At 29.5% G+C, this 19,520-nt stretch overlaps 2 protein-coding genes across 2 annotated transcripts; both read right to left on the bottom strand.

Annotated features, from left to right (window-relative positions):
* Positions 1–4,035: 4,035 nt before the first annotated feature.
* LOC147816393 (uncharacterized) lies at positions 4,036–7,077 on the bottom strand. The gene is made up of 2 exons (XM_087153015.1): positions 4,458–7,077; positions 4,036–4,352 (listed from the first exon to the last, which is right to left on the bottom strand). The coding sequence occupies exons 1-2, from the start codon at positions 7,075–7,077 to the stop codon at positions 4,036–4,038; spliced, it is 2,937 nt and encodes a 978-aa protein (XP_087009141.1).
* A 57-nt stretch (positions 7,078–7,134) lies between these two features.
* On the bottom strand, positions 7,135–8,415 carry LOC147816392 (uncharacterized). Its single transcript, XM_087152965.1, has one exon. The coding sequence runs from the start codon at positions 8,413–8,415 to the stop codon at positions 7,135–7,137; it is 1,281 nt and encodes a 426-aa protein (XP_087009091.1).
* Between the last annotated feature and the right edge of the window lie 11,105 nt (positions 8,416–19,520).

Here is a 19,520-nt window from a genome sequence, read left to right as displayed (position 1 = left end):
ATAAATATTTTACGCATCGACAAATTTAATTATTTTTTGGAAACTCGGTTAATTTAATTTAGTTTAAAAAAAACTGAATATAAACTAAAGTCTTTAGATCTTTTTGTTTGTCTTTATACTTTTGTTAGCATTGGTCATTTTTTAAAATGAATTTAGAACATGGGAACTTTAAATATTTTGGACACTAATTGGTTGATTTTCTTCAATTGATACAACATTTTTCAAGTGATTTTTAGCTCGCTATAAGAAGAGAGTGGAATGATAACACATAGCCAATCACAGAAGACTTCTGATTAGTAACGCACTAAGTAGCCAATCAAAATTGAGAACGCATGTGTGTGAAAAGGTAATAATTTTTAATAATGCTGTCTACAGAAATGTTACAACTAAACTTACCAGCTAAATCTTGCTATTCAACAAATCTGAACAAAAATATGTTTTCCATAGTATGTTCTCCATTAGAGTTTTTTAATAATCACAATCGCGATTTGGGATATTTTTATAGTCATAGTAATAACTCAAAAGAACATCATTATTTTAATAAAGGGGAATGCTATTAAAGAGATATTGGAAATGAAACGTCGATATAGAATTAATTTTATTTCGTTTAAACTATTCTAAAATATGTTGTTTATTAGTGATAATCCAAGAAAAACTTTTTTAAGAATAATGTTAAAAATTTAAGCAGTAGGAGAAAATGAAGCTAGGTAGTAATTAGACCACAAGTGATTGTTCTAAATTTAGAAGGAATTAATGAAATTTTCAACTGATTATTGGGTATGGAAATTGTATACTAGTTTTCTGTTTTAACCTCTTATATAAAGATACATTTTAATGATAATTATATTATTTAAATTACAAAAGCTTAATTTTTCTAATATTATTAACTCCTTATAGTTGAAAATCCCTATTATATCCTTCTAATCCATATTTTTAAATTTCAAAAAACTTAAAATTTGATAATATTTTTGTTTAAAAACTTTTTTATTAATTTTTTTATTCTCCTTCAAAAATATAAATGATCAGTAATTGTCTTATTAGTTGGGATTCCCCATCAAACGTACACTCGATGCGAAAGTCAGATATTCATTATTAAGTATTGCTAAATACCATCTTAATTACATATGTTATGAATAATCTTTAAGTATCATATAAAGAAATATTGCATTTTAATACTGATATTAGAATTTTTTTGTTACTCAGAATACAACAAACAATGTAAGATACGACAGAAATTCTGTTTCTTCCAGATCATATCTTTCCCTTTGAAAGATTGTACTGTAGTAACTTCTGAAAACAAATAAAAGTTAAGTGAAATTTTATCCACTTGAAACTTGGAACTTTTGAAGTTCTGTGTTCTAGGGACACTTGAAATTTGCGCAATTTTGAACTGACAAGAATTTTTCTCATTCTAAACTCAAGAACTTATCAGCTTGAAAAGAAATAAAAACATTTTCCTGCAGAAACAACTCTTCTGCCGAAGTGGTAAATTGGCAATGGCAGTGAAATGGCTAATCAAGTTTTCACCAATTTAACATAGCTGTTACCACTTTGTAACCCAGAAGAACCATCATCCACGATGCTGTTCGAGTTATATGTTTTAGTGTTTTTTTGGAGAGATTACTTGAATTTTTCAAATTATAAGAACCGATTTATTGCTTTTCTGAGTGACTAATTTTATGTCAAAGGTGCAAATGGCTCATAATCTCTGAATAATATTCATATTTGTTTTCATTGTTGTTTAATCAATGTAATATTTCCTTTATAATGATTTGTGTTTGAAATTATTTAAATCATAAGGTTTTGTTGTTAAATCACATTTCTTGTAATAGCTTAAATTTATGGAAGAAAACAGTGAGATGGAAAGATCATGTACATTTTTATTCAGTATCAATTTCGAAATATATGGTTAACATATTTTGATTGTTAGAATTCATAATTAAAATTTGCACTTATTTCGCTAAAATGAGAGGAAGTGGTTCGCAAACTAGGTTTGTGAACACCTAATTATTTATTGATATATTGATTGTACATAAGTATTTAATTTGTTGTAGAAAGATTGCTTAAAATAATACTTTAAAGAAGTAAAATATATTCTTAATGCATTTTGTTTTAGCTTTAAAAAAATGCTAATTTAAAGCTATTTCATTTTGAACGAATTGTTCCAGTAATTGGAATCTATTTGATAATACTGATAGTTCAATGACTTTCTTCTTTAAAAATTAAAACTATACTAGAGTTACCAACCTTTAATGAATAATTGAGTGGAAGAAAATATAAATTAACCATTTTATTCTAACAGTATGTTATTTTAAATTTATGTCAGATATACTTATAACAACATTTCCCTTGTTATATTTTTTTACACACTATGATAGTCATAAGTATTTACTCAAGTAGTTTTTCAAATATCATAAAAAATCAAATTTTTTTTTACCTTTTTCAGTTCAGCAATTCAAAATTTATCAACATTTATTAAGAATAGAAAAGAATTGTAAAGTAGCGACAATAAATGTGTATACTTTTCCTTATGTATCTGTAATTCATTAAAATTGTTATATTACATCAGTGCATATGAAATCAAATATGATGCATTTAAATAATATTTATTTTCGTAACTATTTTGTTAAAAAAAACTCTTTTTTATGTTCATTTAGTAGTTTTCGGCGTAGAAAAAAATTAGTTATAAGTTATTATAGTAATTTTAATGGAAAATGATACCCTACAATGATACTGTTAAAGATGTCTACAAGTAGTAAGAACATTTTAAATTTTAAATACAGGGCTTGATTAAGTGTTCTTACTAATTATTTAATTATATTCATACTAATACTAATTATATTCTCACTAATATTATTCATTATATAAAAATAAAAGAATACTAAAACGATAATAGGAACTTAGAAATAAATACAAATTTAATTGTTTCACCATTTTAGAATTCATGCATTCAAGAAAACGTCAATATCTTAGCTATGCACAAAATCTTATTTTAACGCATCAATTTAAATGTTAAGAACACATAAATAAATTATAATGACACGATGTAAATAAATTAAGAATCTATCATGCAAATTTCAGTTCATCCAATGAATAAATTATCTATAAAAGAAAAGAAGTGACTTCCTTTCTTTAATGTCTACTATAGTTGACAGTAAAATAATGAGTTATTAACTTTAAATAAATTCAAAAAAGTCTTAATTTACTATTCCATAAAAGTCTTAATCTACTATTCCATAATAATAAATATCTCATAATTATTTCTTCTTTATGTTTTGTTGTCTCCATGACAGACACAGTGAAAAGTAACTTTAACAAGGTAATAATATGTTTAATATATTTACAATATGTTGAATAACTATCTAATTTCAGAAAACTTTAAATTCATTTGAATTAATAATGTATGCATATAATTACTACACAAGTTATCCTTGTCGCTATTAATTTATAACATAAATAGTTGTTTTAAAAATCCACTTAAATATTTCAGTTTAATGAGTTTTCTATAGTTGTTTCTTTTGTGTAGCAAATCAAGCACTGAGATTTTTGACCATATATATATATATATATATATATATATATTGTCGCTAATAAGTTAAAATAAATAATGCGGACGCCTTTTAAATAAAATCAATCAAATGAACTACAAGTTCTACAGATGAATGACAACAATTATAAAACTTTAATCTTTTAATAACTAATAATTTAGCAGCAAAAACGGATTCTAAAAATTTATAATATTAATTACAACAAAAAAGAACAACAATAAAAACTATCTCCGGTTGACACGTAACCTAAAGTGAAATATTAAAACAAATAAATCTAAAGAAAATTAAAGGTGGCACTTCTGTCAAATATACATACGTTAATGACTTAAAATCTTAAACATACAAGCCTTGCAAAGTGATATTATAAATAGCACTTTGGAACAAACAGTTAGCATTTCTTTAAAATACAAACTAACTCATGTATATTGGTCTCCTTTATATGAAACTAATTAAAAAATATTCAGTCATTATATAAATAACAAAAAGTTCATAAATCTAAACGTTGTGGAATTCTTATGATTCTTCCCAATCTGCCTTTGATAAGAGAATTCACTTCCAAATTATCAAGCACATCAACGGACTTGGGAATATTATCAACTTCCAAGTTAATTTTCTTTGAAGACTTTTCCAGAACATCCATATCGTTCTTTGCTGATAGCTCTAAAGGATAAAGTCTTTGGAAAGGTCGGATCCTTTCTCCTTGAGAGGTTCTTAATCTGGCTACTCTATGAATACTGTCCTTTCCAGGATAAAGCTCCAAGACAATTCCAAGAGGCCAATCTATGCGTCGAGCATTATCTTGTCCTATTAAAACAATATCACCGATGTTTATTACATCATTCCTTCTTATTCACTTGTGCACTAGCTGAGCAAGATATTCATTTCTAAATCTTTGTTTGAGATCTTCACGTAATTTTTGCACAAATTTTACGCGTTTCAACATAGAGGTTCGATTCACAAGATCTAGATCGGGAGTTTCGTTGCTGTTGCTACCTTCCCCGTATATAAATGTTGCCGGAGTTAAAGGTACTAATTCAGATGGATTATCGTGAATGTAGGTCAATAGTCTGCTGTTTATAACCGATTCACAGTCACATGAAATTGTAGTTAGTTCTTCATAATCCACAACAGATTTACCTAACACACGACGCAGAAGAGTCTTAAGCATTCCAACTATCCGCTCCCACCATCCACCCCACCATGCTGCTGTGGGTGGAATAAATTTCCAAACTATTTTCTGAGCGGTTGAGTATACAGCAATTTTGTCCCAATCTAAATTCTTTAAATAATTGTTTGCTCCTACAAAATTCTTTCCATTATCCGAGTAAATGACCGATATTCTACCTCTTCTTGCGATACATCGTCTGAATGCTTGAGTAAAAGCATCTGTAGTGAGAGACCGTACTAATTCAAAGTGAACTGCTCGGTACACAACACAGGTAAACAAAACGATCCAAGCTTTTTCATTCGATTTTAGATTCAGAGGACCGGCATAGTCCACACCAGACACTTGGAAAACTTTTGTTTGAGTAACTCTTTCTCTTGGAATTCCTGCAAAATGAACTTCTACTGGTTTAGCTTGATGACGCTTACAAGTCACACACTTGGAAATGACTTTATTTACTAACTTTTTAGCTTTAAGAATCCAGTATCGCTCTCTGAGTCTTGAGAGTAAGATGGAACGACCTGCATGCATCGCTTTTACATGCTCTTCACGGATTAATTCTAACACAACAGTGTTAGCAGATAAAAGGATTGGACATCTGAAATTCTCATTCTCATCACTATGTACCAGTTTGGTCTTTACTCTCAGAATATCACTTTTATCTCGAAAAGCTTGTATTTTGGCGAGAAATTTATCATCTTGGAAATGCGTTGTTTGCATTGACTTAAAAATCACACTTTCTGCCTTTATTAACTCCTCACAGATTAAATTTCCCTTCAACTTATCCTGATGTGAAACGTTGTGGACAAAACGTAGGATCCAAGCGACTACTCTTACATTTCTGCTATATGTTGAAAAGTAGTTACACCATATTTCCGTTACTTCAATATTTACCATGGAAATAACTACTTGTTTTCTTTTTTCCAAATTTACTTCCTCTTCATTAACGGAAATTTCGTCAGCTGCTGCAGGCCATTGCGTGTGGGAAAGATATAGCCAGCTGGGGCCCTCCCACCACTTCGAATTGCCAAGTTGTTGAGCAGAGCAACCTCTACTTGGTAAGTCTGCGGGATTCATAGATCCGGGCAAATGCCTCCATGCTTTTACTGGAGTCAATTTCCTGATTTCTTGAACTCGATTTTCTACAAATACACCCCATGTGTCTTCTCTTTTAAGCCAAGCTAATACAGTTGTTGAGTCTGTCCAGAAATGAACTTTGTCCGTCTGAAACTGTTTTACTATTTCAATAGATAGACGAGCTGCAATTGTGGCACCAAGAAGTTCAAGTCGAGCAATCGTTGTTTCCTTTTTCCCGCTAGGTGCGATTCTTGCTTTACTCTGTATCAGGTGAACTTGAACATTGCTTTCCTCTTCTATTCTCAGGAAAACTACTGTGGAATACGCAAATTTACTGGCATCACAAAAGAAATGTAATGAAATGCGTTCGTAACCTTTGTCACAATGTAACCACCTTGGGATTTCTATGTGCTTCAGATATTCAAGCTGACTTAGCCACTTTGTAAAATCTTCCCGTGTTTTTGTGTCAACTTCATCGTCCCAACCAATTTTAGCTTTCCACAAATTTTGTAACCATAATTTTGGTCGTAGCGATACCGGGCTAGTTATCCCCATAGGATCAAAAACTCTGTGTGAGGCAGCTAAAATGCTTCTTTTGGTGATTTTTTCATGTTTTGTGTCTTTCATATCAGGAATAATAATTAACAGAGTATCACTTTGTCTATTCCGCTTCATTCCCAGAATATTGGTCTCACTAGAATTAGGTTCTGATGGGTTAGTAGACTCCCACCCTCGTAAATCAAATTGTCTTTCAGCCATAATATTAGTAGCAACTTCTATAAATTGTTTCAGCTCTGATTCAGTTTTCACGCTTGTGAGGCAATTATCTACATAAAAACTGCTTATTAGTTCCTGTATAATCTCTTTAGGGTATTTTTCATTCCCTCTCATTGCTTCTTCTAGTTTATTATTCAAATGGTATTGAATAGTGGCTCCTAGCAAAAACGGACTACAAGAAACGCCAAACACAACTCTTCGATGACGAAAATGTTTCAGCTGTCCATCTTCTCCATACCATAAGAATCGCAAGAAATTTCTATCATTTTCATAAAGACTTATTTGCAAAAAAGCCTTACGTATATCAGCTGTTACACCAAATTGATATCTTCGAAATTTATTTATCATTGAGGGAATTACTTCTATCAAATTTAACCCCTTTTCTAGACAATCATTTAAACTAGGAACTCCTTTTCTCTTAGAAGAAGCATTGAACAAGGGCCTGATTTTAGTTGTGCTGCTCTCCTTTATCACAGGTCGATGAGGTAAGTAGTGACAAGGTATTCCCATGTCTCCTTTTGGAACCTCTTCAATTATTTCCTCCTTCTCCCAGTCCTTGAACACTTCTTAGGCATCATACAATTTGTCGGTTTTCAACTTGCGTGTTGTCATTTGCAGTCTCTTTAACGCCAAATCATAATTATCTGGCAAAGGCAAATGCCCATCAAGCCATGGCAGACTAACTATAAAACGGCCATCTCCTTCAACTTTCACTGTATTTAAGAAATGTTCCATTGAGGCTTCTTGCAGTTCCTCTCTAGATTTTTGCTCTGAATGATCTTTTATTCCTAAAGAATCTAATCTCCACAGCTCAGAAATATCCATTTCTTTCACTAAAAGGGAAGTAACCAACATTGCGCTGCTTGACGGTAAATCATATTTAGGTGCTTTCCCTGTTACAGTCCATCCCAGTAGTGTCTCTATTGCTACCAATCCACTGGCCAAAACTCTTCTTTTTCCAGTCATAAGTTTTCCTATTACGTCAGCTCCAAGCAGAATTTGAACTGGTTGTGATTCATTTCCGACGTCTGACAACTTTATATTCATTTCTTCAAGCTCTTTTAACCAGGGTCCAAAGCTAACAGGTGTTATAGTATCCCAAATAGATGCTTGATCTAAAGCTTCCATGTTACAAGTCAAGTTATTCTCTGGATTCCTTAATCTAATTCTATAACACGTGTGTTCAAATTTATCTGATTTATGACCACCAAACAAAGAGTGTATGAGAGTTTCTTTTCTCAAGGGAACATATTCCATCTTTTCAGCCAAATTTTTTAAAATATATGTTCTTTGTGATCCAGAATCTAAAACTGCTCTCACCACAATTTCTTTTCTATGAGATATCAGCTTTAGTTTCATATTTTGAAGGAACACTTTCGGACCGTACGTGATGTTGGACATGTTTATTTCAGAACTTTCACTTTTCTGCCCAGATTTATCGGGTTCACGATTTTTTGCCGCTAAAGATTCACACATTAGTACCACATGTCTTTTACCGCATATGACACATTTTATGAAAGCTTTGCACTTACGAACTGGATGTCCTTGCATTAAACAGGCAAAACAACATTGCGTTTCTCTTACTATGTTCTCTCTTTCAGCTAAAGTCATATTTCTAGCGGAAAAGCAATCTGAACTTTTATGTTTCCCTGAACAAAACACACACACTTTCTTCAAATCTTTTACATCTGTAGTCAATAGATTTGCAGCTGTTGGAAATCTTTTTGTTGGCAAATATCTTGCTTTCTTTTTAAAGGGCTGGCGTTTTTCATCAGATCCCAAGCCAAAACCTGACATGGCCAAATTAATTCTTTCTTCACCTTCCGTTTCTGCCTTCAGAAAAGCCATGATGTTTGTTAATCACTCTTTGGCGTCAACTGAAGCAACGCGCGAAGAACTTCGGTTCCAGGCTTTTAGAAACTCTTCTTGGAAACAAGATTCTACCATAGGGAATAGTATTGAAGCGCATTTCTCGGTCGTAACACCTAACGTTTCTAAGGCTCTAAGATATGACTCTAGTTTGTCATAAAGGGACGTCATAGATATCTTTTCATGCTTTTGAACGGAAACTATGAGCTTCAACAATTCCCTAACATAAACTTCGACCAAAAGGTCATCCTTGCCAAATCGGGAGGCTATCTACTGCTTTGGTATGTTTTGGTATAAATTTCTTTTTCGTGCAAATCCATAAAAAGTTTGATATTAAATTTATATTTGATTTTAAAATTATATTATATTATTATATTATAATATTCTTCCGAATTTAAAAATAAATTAATATCTATAACTTTCAAAATTAAAAATAATTAAATAAATAGCAGCAATTTTACAAAAACATTAAGGAACATAAGAATATTATTCAATAAAATTTTAGGTTACTTCGAATTTTCGATTTCCTAGAAATGTACTTTTAAATTGCTACTTTTTTTGTTTAGTACTTGTACTTTTACTTGTACTTTTTACTCGCTACTTTTCAAAATAAGAACTTTTTACTTTTTACTCGTTACTTTTTTTTAAAAATACTCGTACTTTTACTCGTTACTTTTTAAAAGTAACGTTGCCATATATGCTCTTAGTATTAAATTTGTTTTTAGATATATTGATGACTTAATTATCTTTAATTTCCAAGATTTTACTATTTTATTGAGTAGTATATACCCTGAGGAATTGATCTTACTTCGTAATCATGATGATAATATTAATTTCAATTTTTTGGATTTGGGTATTATGAAGGTTGAAAATATCTGCTTTGTTAATTTATACGATAAAAGAAATGATTTTAATTTTAATATTAACAAACTAGTTACTTGGAATTCTAATGTTTCTAGGAGCATCTATTTAAATACCACTTTTAATGAAATGAACAGAATTAAAGGAATATGTAGTAATATTTATTTATCCAAAAAACAAATCGATAAACTCTTTCAAAATTTGATAAAAAACAACGGATACCCAACTAAAGTAATAAAATGTTATATAAAATCATTGAATTAATCGTATATTTTTGTGGATATTTTTACTAAAAAAATTTTTTTGTTAATTTTTATAATTTTTCCCATGTGCAAATCCATTTCAGGTAAATCCATAGCCAAAATTATTTACTAAATAATTTCTTTGTTAATTTGTATAATTTTCCCATGTGCAAATCCATTTCGGGCAAATCCGTGGTTAGAATTATTTACTAAAAGTTCCTTTACTAAATAATTTCCTTTGTTAATTTATACAATTTTTCCATGTGCAAATCCATTTCGGGCAAATCCGTGGCTAAAATTATCTACTAAATTTTTTTTTCTTTGTTAATTTTTCCATGTGCAAATCCATTTCGGGCAAATCCGCGTTAAAATTATTTGCAAAAACAGGCAATTTATGTTTTTCTTTTCTATTTTTATATGTTTTCTTAAATAAATATCTATCTTCTAAAACTATTTATGATCAATTTCTAAAATTATCCAGTATAATATTACCTTGCGCACATCCATTTCGGGCCCATCCTTGGTAACTAACAAATCAAAGCTCAGAATAACAAATCACTTCAGCAGTGCAGTAAGAACGACACTTTAAAACCCTCTTGTTACACTCAATTTCAGCCTTTGTTTTCATATTTTGTAATCTGGCAATCCTTCTGCGAAAAAATTTTTAAATCATTCTTGAAAAATTTCCCGTCCATGTAAGTAGATCTGATTTCGCTACTCGCTTTATAGTCCATTTTTTATACTGATTTTTCTTCAAGGACTTTTTTTTTTTTTCTTTCTTGTACTTAACAAGTGTATCAAAATTCTTATGCGTATATCGATGTCGCAATGCTCTGCATTTATTCTTTCAAAATTCTAAAATATGCATTTGTTTGAGGCATTTCACTATGCCTTTGCATTTAATGTTGTAAATATTTTCATACTTTAATTTTTTCTTTATATGTCATTTATACTTGCTGCAAATGTAATTTTTTGTGTTTTATATATGTTTTGTCTGTAGAATGTTTGTTCTACTCTCGTGTGCCCTGAATAGGGCGGGACGAGGTATCAATAAACAATACTGTTTTTTCTTTTTATTTCATTTTATTTTCTGTTTTTACATGTTATTTTTACTTTTTGTGTTCTATTTTATTTGTTGTAATTTTCGTAAAAATTTTTTTTGAGTGCTCCTCACACTATTGTATTAATATATTTTGCTTTGGCTTTATTGATACAATATCAGAATGCACTCTGTTTTACGGATATAATCATGTGGGCTGATGAATAGATTAGGTCTTTTTTTCCGATTTTTTCAAATAAAATTTCCTCTTTTTTTTTAACTGTTGTTTGTTATTTTTTTAACTTATTATTTCCCCCCCTTTTTTTCATATGTGTATTACTTTTCTTTGTTTTATCTTCATTTTGAGCTTATATATATGTAATAGATGGATCATCATGATGCTTCTTGAAATGAGTGCCGTGGCCACCTGAACTAATAACTCCATCTTTCGAGGATTCTGATCGAGCGTGGGTTAATCTCATTGGCAGGTGAGTAATCTATCCCGTGAGCCACTACAGCTCGAATAAGAATTATATAATTTTTGAAACAATCTTTGATACAATATTTTATACAATCTAACGACTCAGTCATTTGACGCAATCTTATGACACAATCATTGTGCAGAACGTAAAAATGATGTATAAAAGAATGAAGAGTGTGATGTGAATGAAAAAGTTAAAACAGATTCTTTGAATTTAGAGATGCTATGAAACTCGACAAAATATTTGATCTATGAGAAATTTTAAGACCGAAAAAAATCTTCGATTCTTAAAAAAAACTTAATACTTATGTTTTAATCTGTAATAAATAAAGAGTAATTTTTTTGATTCTCAGGAAATCATAAGACCAAAAAATTCCTTTGATCTTCGAGAAATTTTAAAGCCAAAATACTTTTATTTTATTTCTAAGAAATGATAGTTTAAACTTATTTGTTGTTTTTGAAATAGTTATTAGACTGAATAAATCAATTCACTTGCTAGAAATCACAATAAACTTATTAGAAAATTGAAGATCATATAAATTCAGAATGCACTTAAAAATATTTTCAGAAGTTATTATTTTGCGTTTAATGATCTATTAAAAGTGTGCAGGGGAAAACGGTGAACGGTAAGAGAAGTAACAAAGTTAAATGGAAATCGTAACGAAATTATGCAATCTATCGCTTTTTGAAAAGAAAATCTGCATAACACCAGAAAATATGCATAATATATTGAATTAAAAGCAAAATATATTAGCAAGAACAAAGAAACCTTTTTTTCCCCTTTTCTTTCAGTCTTTACCCGATTGACACTCATTATTTAAGTATGAGTAATGCAAATTTGTTGGCCACCCTTTTAAGCACACCATATTAGGTGGACCAACGTTGCTCTCACAGTAAGGACACATATAGTAAAGAGAATGAAAGAAAATCTATGCCTTGTCCTGGATTCGAACAAAGGACTTTTCAGCTGCCTCACCAGTCCGATTGGCATTATTTTTTTCCGATGCCCACCCTGATATTGACTTTAGTCATAAGGGTATCAGACGACCAGATTGCAGACTACTCTCTCATCACAGTAGGTGGGCCAACTTTGCTCGCGTAGTAAGAATGACAGGTAGTGCACTAAAGAGAACGAAAGAACATCTAAGCCTTATCTTGGATTGGTACCCGGTACCTTATTGTGTTGAGGTCTGCACTCTGACCACCATACAAGCCAATGGAGATATCAAGATTTCCTGTCTTATAAATTAATCATTCAGGGCAGTAGGAAAATTTGTGTTAAGATTTGACTAAATTATTGGCCTTATAATTTTAATTTCAAAAAAATTTTTGACCACCACCTCATAAAAATCAATTTATTATATTTATTAATTTTTAAAAATATTTTGTGGTGAGCATCAGCTCTAGTATAATAAAAAATATTCAGCAGAAAAAGAACGGTATTCAGAGAAAGTACGTTTTTTTTGTCTGATTTCGTAATTTAAATTATCGTCTGCACTAAATAATTACCATATTTTAACTCACTCTTTCGAACCATTAAGATTGAGTCCCAGAACGTAAAGATACGATTATTAAATTTAAAATTATTTAGAGTGGTCCGTTTATTTTTTGCGCAATGTACATATACCAGCTTTTTCTATCACATAATGCTTGACTGCAATTAAAGTAATACAATTGTAATGACATGTAAAATAAAAGTATGCATTTTTGTTTAAAATGTAGCAAATTGATTAATTAAGAGTTATAATTTTCTTTAATAGCGAAGCGCATTTCTTAAATAATGCTGAGACGCAAAAATGCATACATTCTTAAATAATTTATTAACTATTTTAAAAACAAATATTTTTTTTTCCGGTTTGAAATCTTGCACACCAAAATTTTAACGTCTATTCACTGCTTCTCGTCAGCCCCAAAGTTGAAACTTTTAATAGCGCAATACATTACCCCAACTCGCACACCAATAAACAAACCTATTGGTTTTGTGGGGAGAGTAGTTACAGACCATGTCAACCGTCATCTATGAAAAGGTACCCCAACATAGAGTCCAGTTAACATGTCTTATATACTAGTGAATTGTAGTTGTAATTTTGTAGTGGTAGATACGCTACAGTACTCCCCCACCAGAATTATAGCTATGATAGAATTCGATGAATGGATGCCACTAGTTGATTCATTGCTGTTTTTGTGCGAAGCCGGGAGAGCTGTATTAAGATCACCGTATTTTTTTTTAGTGCTGAATGTGAGAGGTGTATTAACTTCACGGTTGCAGTCGCTCCTGTGTTGCCGTTAGCAGTCGAGTGTATACAAGCCAACGTTGTGTGTGATCGAGATGAGACTGAGTAGCAACTGCGTGAGGAGGTGGATAATGATGCAGTCACAAGTAGCAAGTCAACTGTTCAATGTGGACCATCCAACGAAGTAGGCGTTACTGCCGATGTAGGCGTATCCAGATCAAAGTGGGCGTTTTTGCCAAGGTAGGCGTGTTCACATCACGTCCGAAGGTCACCAATGTGGGGAGAGTAGTTACAGACCATGTCAACCGTCATCTATGAAAAGGTACCCCGACATAGAGTCGAGTTAACATGTCTTATATAGTAGTGAATTGTAGTTGTAATTTTGTAGTGGTAGATACGCTACAGTTTCAAAAACATTCTAATACGTTCAATAATATTAGCTGTTATGACAATCTTAACTTTTTATAGGAATTTCAATGCATTAAAAGCAATTTGTAATTAATAAATATTTTAAAGTTCTATTTTTAACGTATAAATATTTGTATTTTTTATCTATAAATATTGTATAAATATTTTGTTACAGATGCATAACAAGATGTTAAAAATATTTTTAATTTTAAATAACATTTCAAAATCAGCAGTCGAATCTTATCTGAAAATTCATAGCAGTGACAGAAAATTAAAAAGTAACTCTTAGTAATGACAATAAATAGTTTAAATAGAGCAATCGTTATCATAATTTAGAAATGTCACTAAAGTGCATTATTACTTCTTATTAATTTGTATAATATAGTTTTTGAGCGTTAAAAATGTTTTGAAATTAATATTATGTTAATAAAAAACGCGAGAAAAGTTCCAATTTTATCATTTGCATCAAATTTATAACAAAATGTTAAAATATTATTAATTTTAAATAGCACTTCAGAATCAGCAGTTAAAACTTTTAAATGTTTGAAAATAAAAAAAAATCTGATCTGAAAAGTCGCAGGCAGTGACTAAATAATGGCAATAAATAGTTTCTATAGTTCTAGCGTTATCCTAATTTTATAACGTCACTAAAGCAGAATATTACTTTTTACTAATTTTTATTTGGGATTTTTTTTTTTTTAAACAAAATTAGAATGTTATTCATTCGTATAATTTGCGTAAAGTATGCCAATGTTTGCCCCAAATATGGTAATAGTACAAACGCTTAGTTATCTATATAAATTTCCTTCAATTGTGAGATGCCCACCTCATAAATGGAATGTGTCTCTTTCAAGAAAAAAAATGAATGCGTCTCTTTTATGAATAAATGGAATGCGTTCCTTTCAAGAATAAACGGAATGTGTTTCTTTCAAGTATACACGGAGTATGCATTTTTCAAGAATAAACGGAATGTGTTACTTTCAAGATTAAGCGGAATGTGCCACTTTAAAAAATAAACGAAATGTGTTTCTTTCATGTATACACGGAGTGAGTACTTTTCAAGAATAAACGGAATGGGTTCCTTTTAAGAATAGACGGAATGTATTCTTTTCGAGAATAAACGGAATGTGTGCCTTTCAAGAATAAACGGAATGTGTTACTTTCAAGCATAAACGGAATGTGTTACTTTCAAGAATAAATGGAATGTGCCACTTTAAAAAATAAACAGAATGTGTTTCTTTCAAGTATACACGGAGTGTGTATTTTTCAAGAATATACAGAATGTGTTCCTTTTAATAATAGACGGAATGTGTCCTTTTCAAGAATAAACGGAATGTGTTCCTTTCAAGAATAAACGGAATGTGCCACCTTAAAAAATAAACGGAATGTGTTTCTTTCAAGTATACACGGAGTGTGTATTTTTCAAGAATAAACGAAATGTGTTCCTTTTAAGAATAGACAGAATGTGTCCTTTTCAGGAATAAACGGAATGTGTTCCTTTCAAGAATAAACGGAATGTGTTTCTTTCAAGAATAAACATAATGTATCCCTTTCAATAAATAAAAAGTAGCTCCTACAGGAGAATTAAAAATAACACCGGTTTTGTGAACCACGTAAGAGGAGCATCTCCAAAAATCTAACTAATTAATTTCAAAACCACTTTCTAAGCCACCACTAACTAAGCTACTTTCACGGTTAGATGACTTGAAGAAAAACTGCTCAACCACAGTTCAAAGTATTTGATTAATTTCAGAAAACTGGGAAGATGTTTTCAAATTCTTAAGAATATTGTCCTGCCTTTCCCAGAAATGTTGCTGCCGAAAATTAGGAACATTATCTCTTAATTATTTTCTCAGAACATTTCTTTATTCTTTTTACTGTTCAGTGCCGACATAAGAATATTGTGAAAACGAAAGATGCTTACTCAAAAAACAACTTAATTCAAAGATCATTAAATTTCGCAATTTGTGAAATTTTTAACAAAAATATTCTTATTAGGTTCCTATGTTTTGATTTTAAACAACGGGACTTGAGAAGTTTTTTTAATATTACGTTGCTAGTTTTTGTTTTACTTAATGCAGAGCTTTTTATTATTTTTGAACATCATCTCAGATATCGGAAATACTTATTTGCTTAAGACCGATACATAGCCTCGTTAGTTTTTCTCTTCATTCTCAGTATCTAGTAAACTTAAAGATGTGAATATTATGTGTAAAACTAATTAACTTTAATCATAGTTTTCGAAAATTATCACTATAAGAATTATCTAATTAAATTCTATTTAGGTAATTAATACACAGAGAAAAAATTCAAGTAAAATTACCGTATTATACGGCAAATACATTTCTGGGGAAAAAAAATATTAGCTAATAAAACAAAAAAAACATACGATATTTAAATCATTTAAGATGATCATTTCTCCTGTTGAAATGATAATGGCTATGTGGGAATTCTATTTTTGAAAAATGATAGTTCTTTTTTTCACACATTTAGTAAGAAATACAAAACTGAAAAGTAAGTTTAATAGAAATAAATGGTTTTTAGAGCATAATGAAATTACTTAATATTACCATAATTAACATAACGATATTTTATTATTAATTTTTCCAAAATCATTACCAAAGCGCCTTAGTAAAAATTACTGAGATTTTTTTGTGTTCTCAGTGGGTTAAAAACTCGGTACATTTTGTCATATTCTGGTTGCTTTAACCGTATCTTTTAATGTAAAATAATTACTTATTCCTTTTCCTGCGACTAGAATAATAAAAAAAACCCAATTACCAAATTAAATCAAATTGAATTATAGTGATTATGATTTTAATTAACTGAATTTAGATGATTTAGGGACGATGCTTAAAAGCTTTTTTATATTTGTAATTTTTTCAACTAGAAACTAAGCTACATATTCCAAAATGTTGTTAAAAGTTAACTGTCTTTTTACACTAAATGTAAAATAAAAAAAGAAATTTTTAAAAGTTTAAACCACCCATACTTTGATTTGCATTAAAATAATGAAATAAAACCCAATTAGTTAAAGAAATTAACTTTGATGACAGTATTAGACAAGTAAATCTAGATAAGTTCATAATTAGTTTTTGGATTACGTTTCTTACACAAACACCTCTAGGGTAAAACATGTTAATCCACATGTTGGCATAATAATTTTATAAGTTAATACAATAAGTTAACACAATAGAAAGTTAATTTAAAAATTTAATAACTTAGCTCAGCTAAGTAAATTATTTGCTTTTAATTAAATTCCTGATATAATTACTTCAATGGTATAGGTTGAAGGCTGATGTCTCAAAAATATTTTATTCCCATATCTAAAATAATTATTTCGCCATAAATAATTATTATAACTATTCATAATTCCCTTTACGAATCATAGGCGCACTTAAAATAATATGTATATATTTCCAAAAGGAATGGATATATAGTAAAATATAAATTAAGGAAAAATTTACATTTTGCTACTGTCTTTTTTTAATTATTATTCATTTGAAAGATGAAAAATTTTCTAAAACGCCATTTTTAGCCATAAAATATACATCGTACATTTTTATTGTATTATTAAAAACAAATAGATAGTTAGAATTTAATTTTCAAATGTTTGATTCATATTCCAGTATTCTTTCCAAAACATTCAAATACTAATTTTACATTCACAAATAAGCATATGTAGTAGTAAAGACTAGTTAATTTCAATATCGGACGAAACAAGTTACATGAAAACCGAAGTTAAAAAAATACTTTTGATTTAATTAGATTTCAAATATTATCTACTGGCACTGGAGTTTTTACCATCTGTGTTTCTTGTTGCATAATATATTTTCTTAAGAATAAAATGCTTGGTGAGGTTTGATTTTGATTACATTTCATAAAATTATTTGTCGGATTATTAAAAACTATCGATGCATTTTATCTGATGGAAATAATAAACTATAATATCTTTAGAGAAATAGATTAAAAATTTGAGAGGCAGAATTACGATGCAGAATTTTGTCGTGCAGACTGAACTGTAATTTAGATTTCGAAAAGTCACTTTAAATATGCTATGCATTGAAGTTCCAAATTCTTAATTCTTTCTGGAATCCTGAAGAAATAATTGAAGTTGATTGAGTATATAACTTTACATTATACGAATAATTAAAAAAATATTGCTATCCCCATCAGATCCGTCATCAAAATCGACGTTTTGGGTGTATAACTTTACCTAAAATTTTGTTTCACTAGAATAAAATGCAAAAAGTACCCTTAGAATACATAGGTGTACAGAAAAATTTCTGCAGAGTACTATGGAATAAGAAATATTAAAAATCAATAATTTAATTGAGAAAAATTATAAATGATAAATTTATAGAAAAAAAATACTAACAGGACCAACGTTCAGCCGACAAAAGTACAAAAATGCAACTTATTTTCATTATTATCATTATACTTATTGTAAAAACTACTTTCAGCAATTGCGCACTAAATAACAAGCATAGTAACGTGGAAACCGCTTGCCTTCTACAACTGTGCATATTCTCCGAAATATGTGTTTTGAATTGAAATAATCTAATAATAGAACAATCGTGTATGCATAGTTTTTAATAAATATATAAATAAAGCATTAAAATGTTTAGATCTAATTATTAATTGCCTTTTTTTTAAACCAATTTTACAAGCTGGAAAATTTAAAGTTTCCATTTTATTCATAGTCATTATTTCCTTAAAACGTTATTTCAGAAATATATATACATAAAAATTTAACTGACAGTTTACTTATTTAATTATAGCATAAACCTTAGTTCAGAAACTTTGAAACATCTTTTTATAAAATTTTATCATTCACATACCAAAATTAGCTTATTAATGAAATGATATTTAGCTAAAAATGTATATTTAATGAACATAATTTACAAAATATTATATTTGTTATGGTGGTTGAATATTTTGGTTTAACGAAACAATGTTAAATATAAAACTTAAAACAAGTCATTATCTTAAGAAGCAGAATATTCATGAAGGTCTTGAAAAGTGAGAGAAATCTGAAACGAGGAAACAATGACACTCATACATAGTAAAAGTATTCAAGCTATTAATATTGAGCTTTTAAAGCATTTTAAAAGTGCTTTAAATACTTCGGGTTGATAAGCTTATACGAGTAACTAATTCTTACTTGAATAGCTTTTAATTAATAATTTTATGAGAAAAGGAAATTTGAAAATTTTTAAAACAAGACTGCATACTGTTAAAAATGCATTAATTGTTTTAAATGAAGTAATCGCGCAGGCATATAAAGTTCTTTAATAATTTCCCTTTATCTATTATAAAGCGATTGGACGTTACAGAAGCATGAATTTTAAAGTAATTAAATCTTATTGTCTGAGCTTAAAGGAACTTCAATTATAAATTGCTTTTTATAAACTTTCAATGAGAGACATAATTAATTTCTGAAGCTATTTTTCATAAAACATAATTAAAATGTATTGTTTATTTCAATTTTCTATGTGCGTACATGCTATATCTCTGAATTCTATCAATAGAATTCATATTGTATATTTACAATTCACACTTATCTTGCAAACTATTATATAAAATTATTAGTCTATGAAAATAAATATTTTATAATGAAAAATAGTATAGAGAAATCATATGCTATGGGGGAATAATTTCAACAATCTGAAGAGGTTGATTCAATATCTTTCCCATGCAGCAGAGATAAGTATTAATTACGTGAAAATAACGTTAAAATGCCACAAGGTTTAGAGCAAAAAAACGTTTTTTCAAAACGTTTTATTTCAGTTTCAAGTGGTAGTCTCGAATTAGTTAAA

This window comes from Parasteatoda tepidariorum, chromosome 1, assembly GCF_982258835.1.
Source record: "Parasteatoda tepidariorum strain Cologne lab strain chromosome 1, Ptep-v5.0, whole genome shotgun sequence".
Classification (NCBI taxonomy): Eukaryota; Metazoa; Arthropoda; class Arachnida; order Araneae; family Theridiidae; genus Parasteatoda; species Parasteatoda tepidariorum.
Note: the sequence above shows the minus strand (reverse complement) of the source record. Positions and strands in the feature narration are given on the sequence as shown.

Coding starts and splice junctions, on each gene's coding strand:
- LOC147816392 (XM_087152965.1), bottom strand. CDS start 8,415: ATGGCTTTTCTGAAGGCAGAAACGGAAGGTGAAGAAAGAATTAATTTG.
- LOC147816393 (XM_087153015.1), bottom strand. CDS start 7,077: ATGGGAATACCTTGTCACTACTTACCTCATCGACCTGTGATAAAGGAG. Junction 4,353..4,457: donor AAAATTTGTGCAAAAATTAC/GTGAAGATCTCA, acceptor TTGTTTTAATAG/GACAAGATAATGCTCGACGC.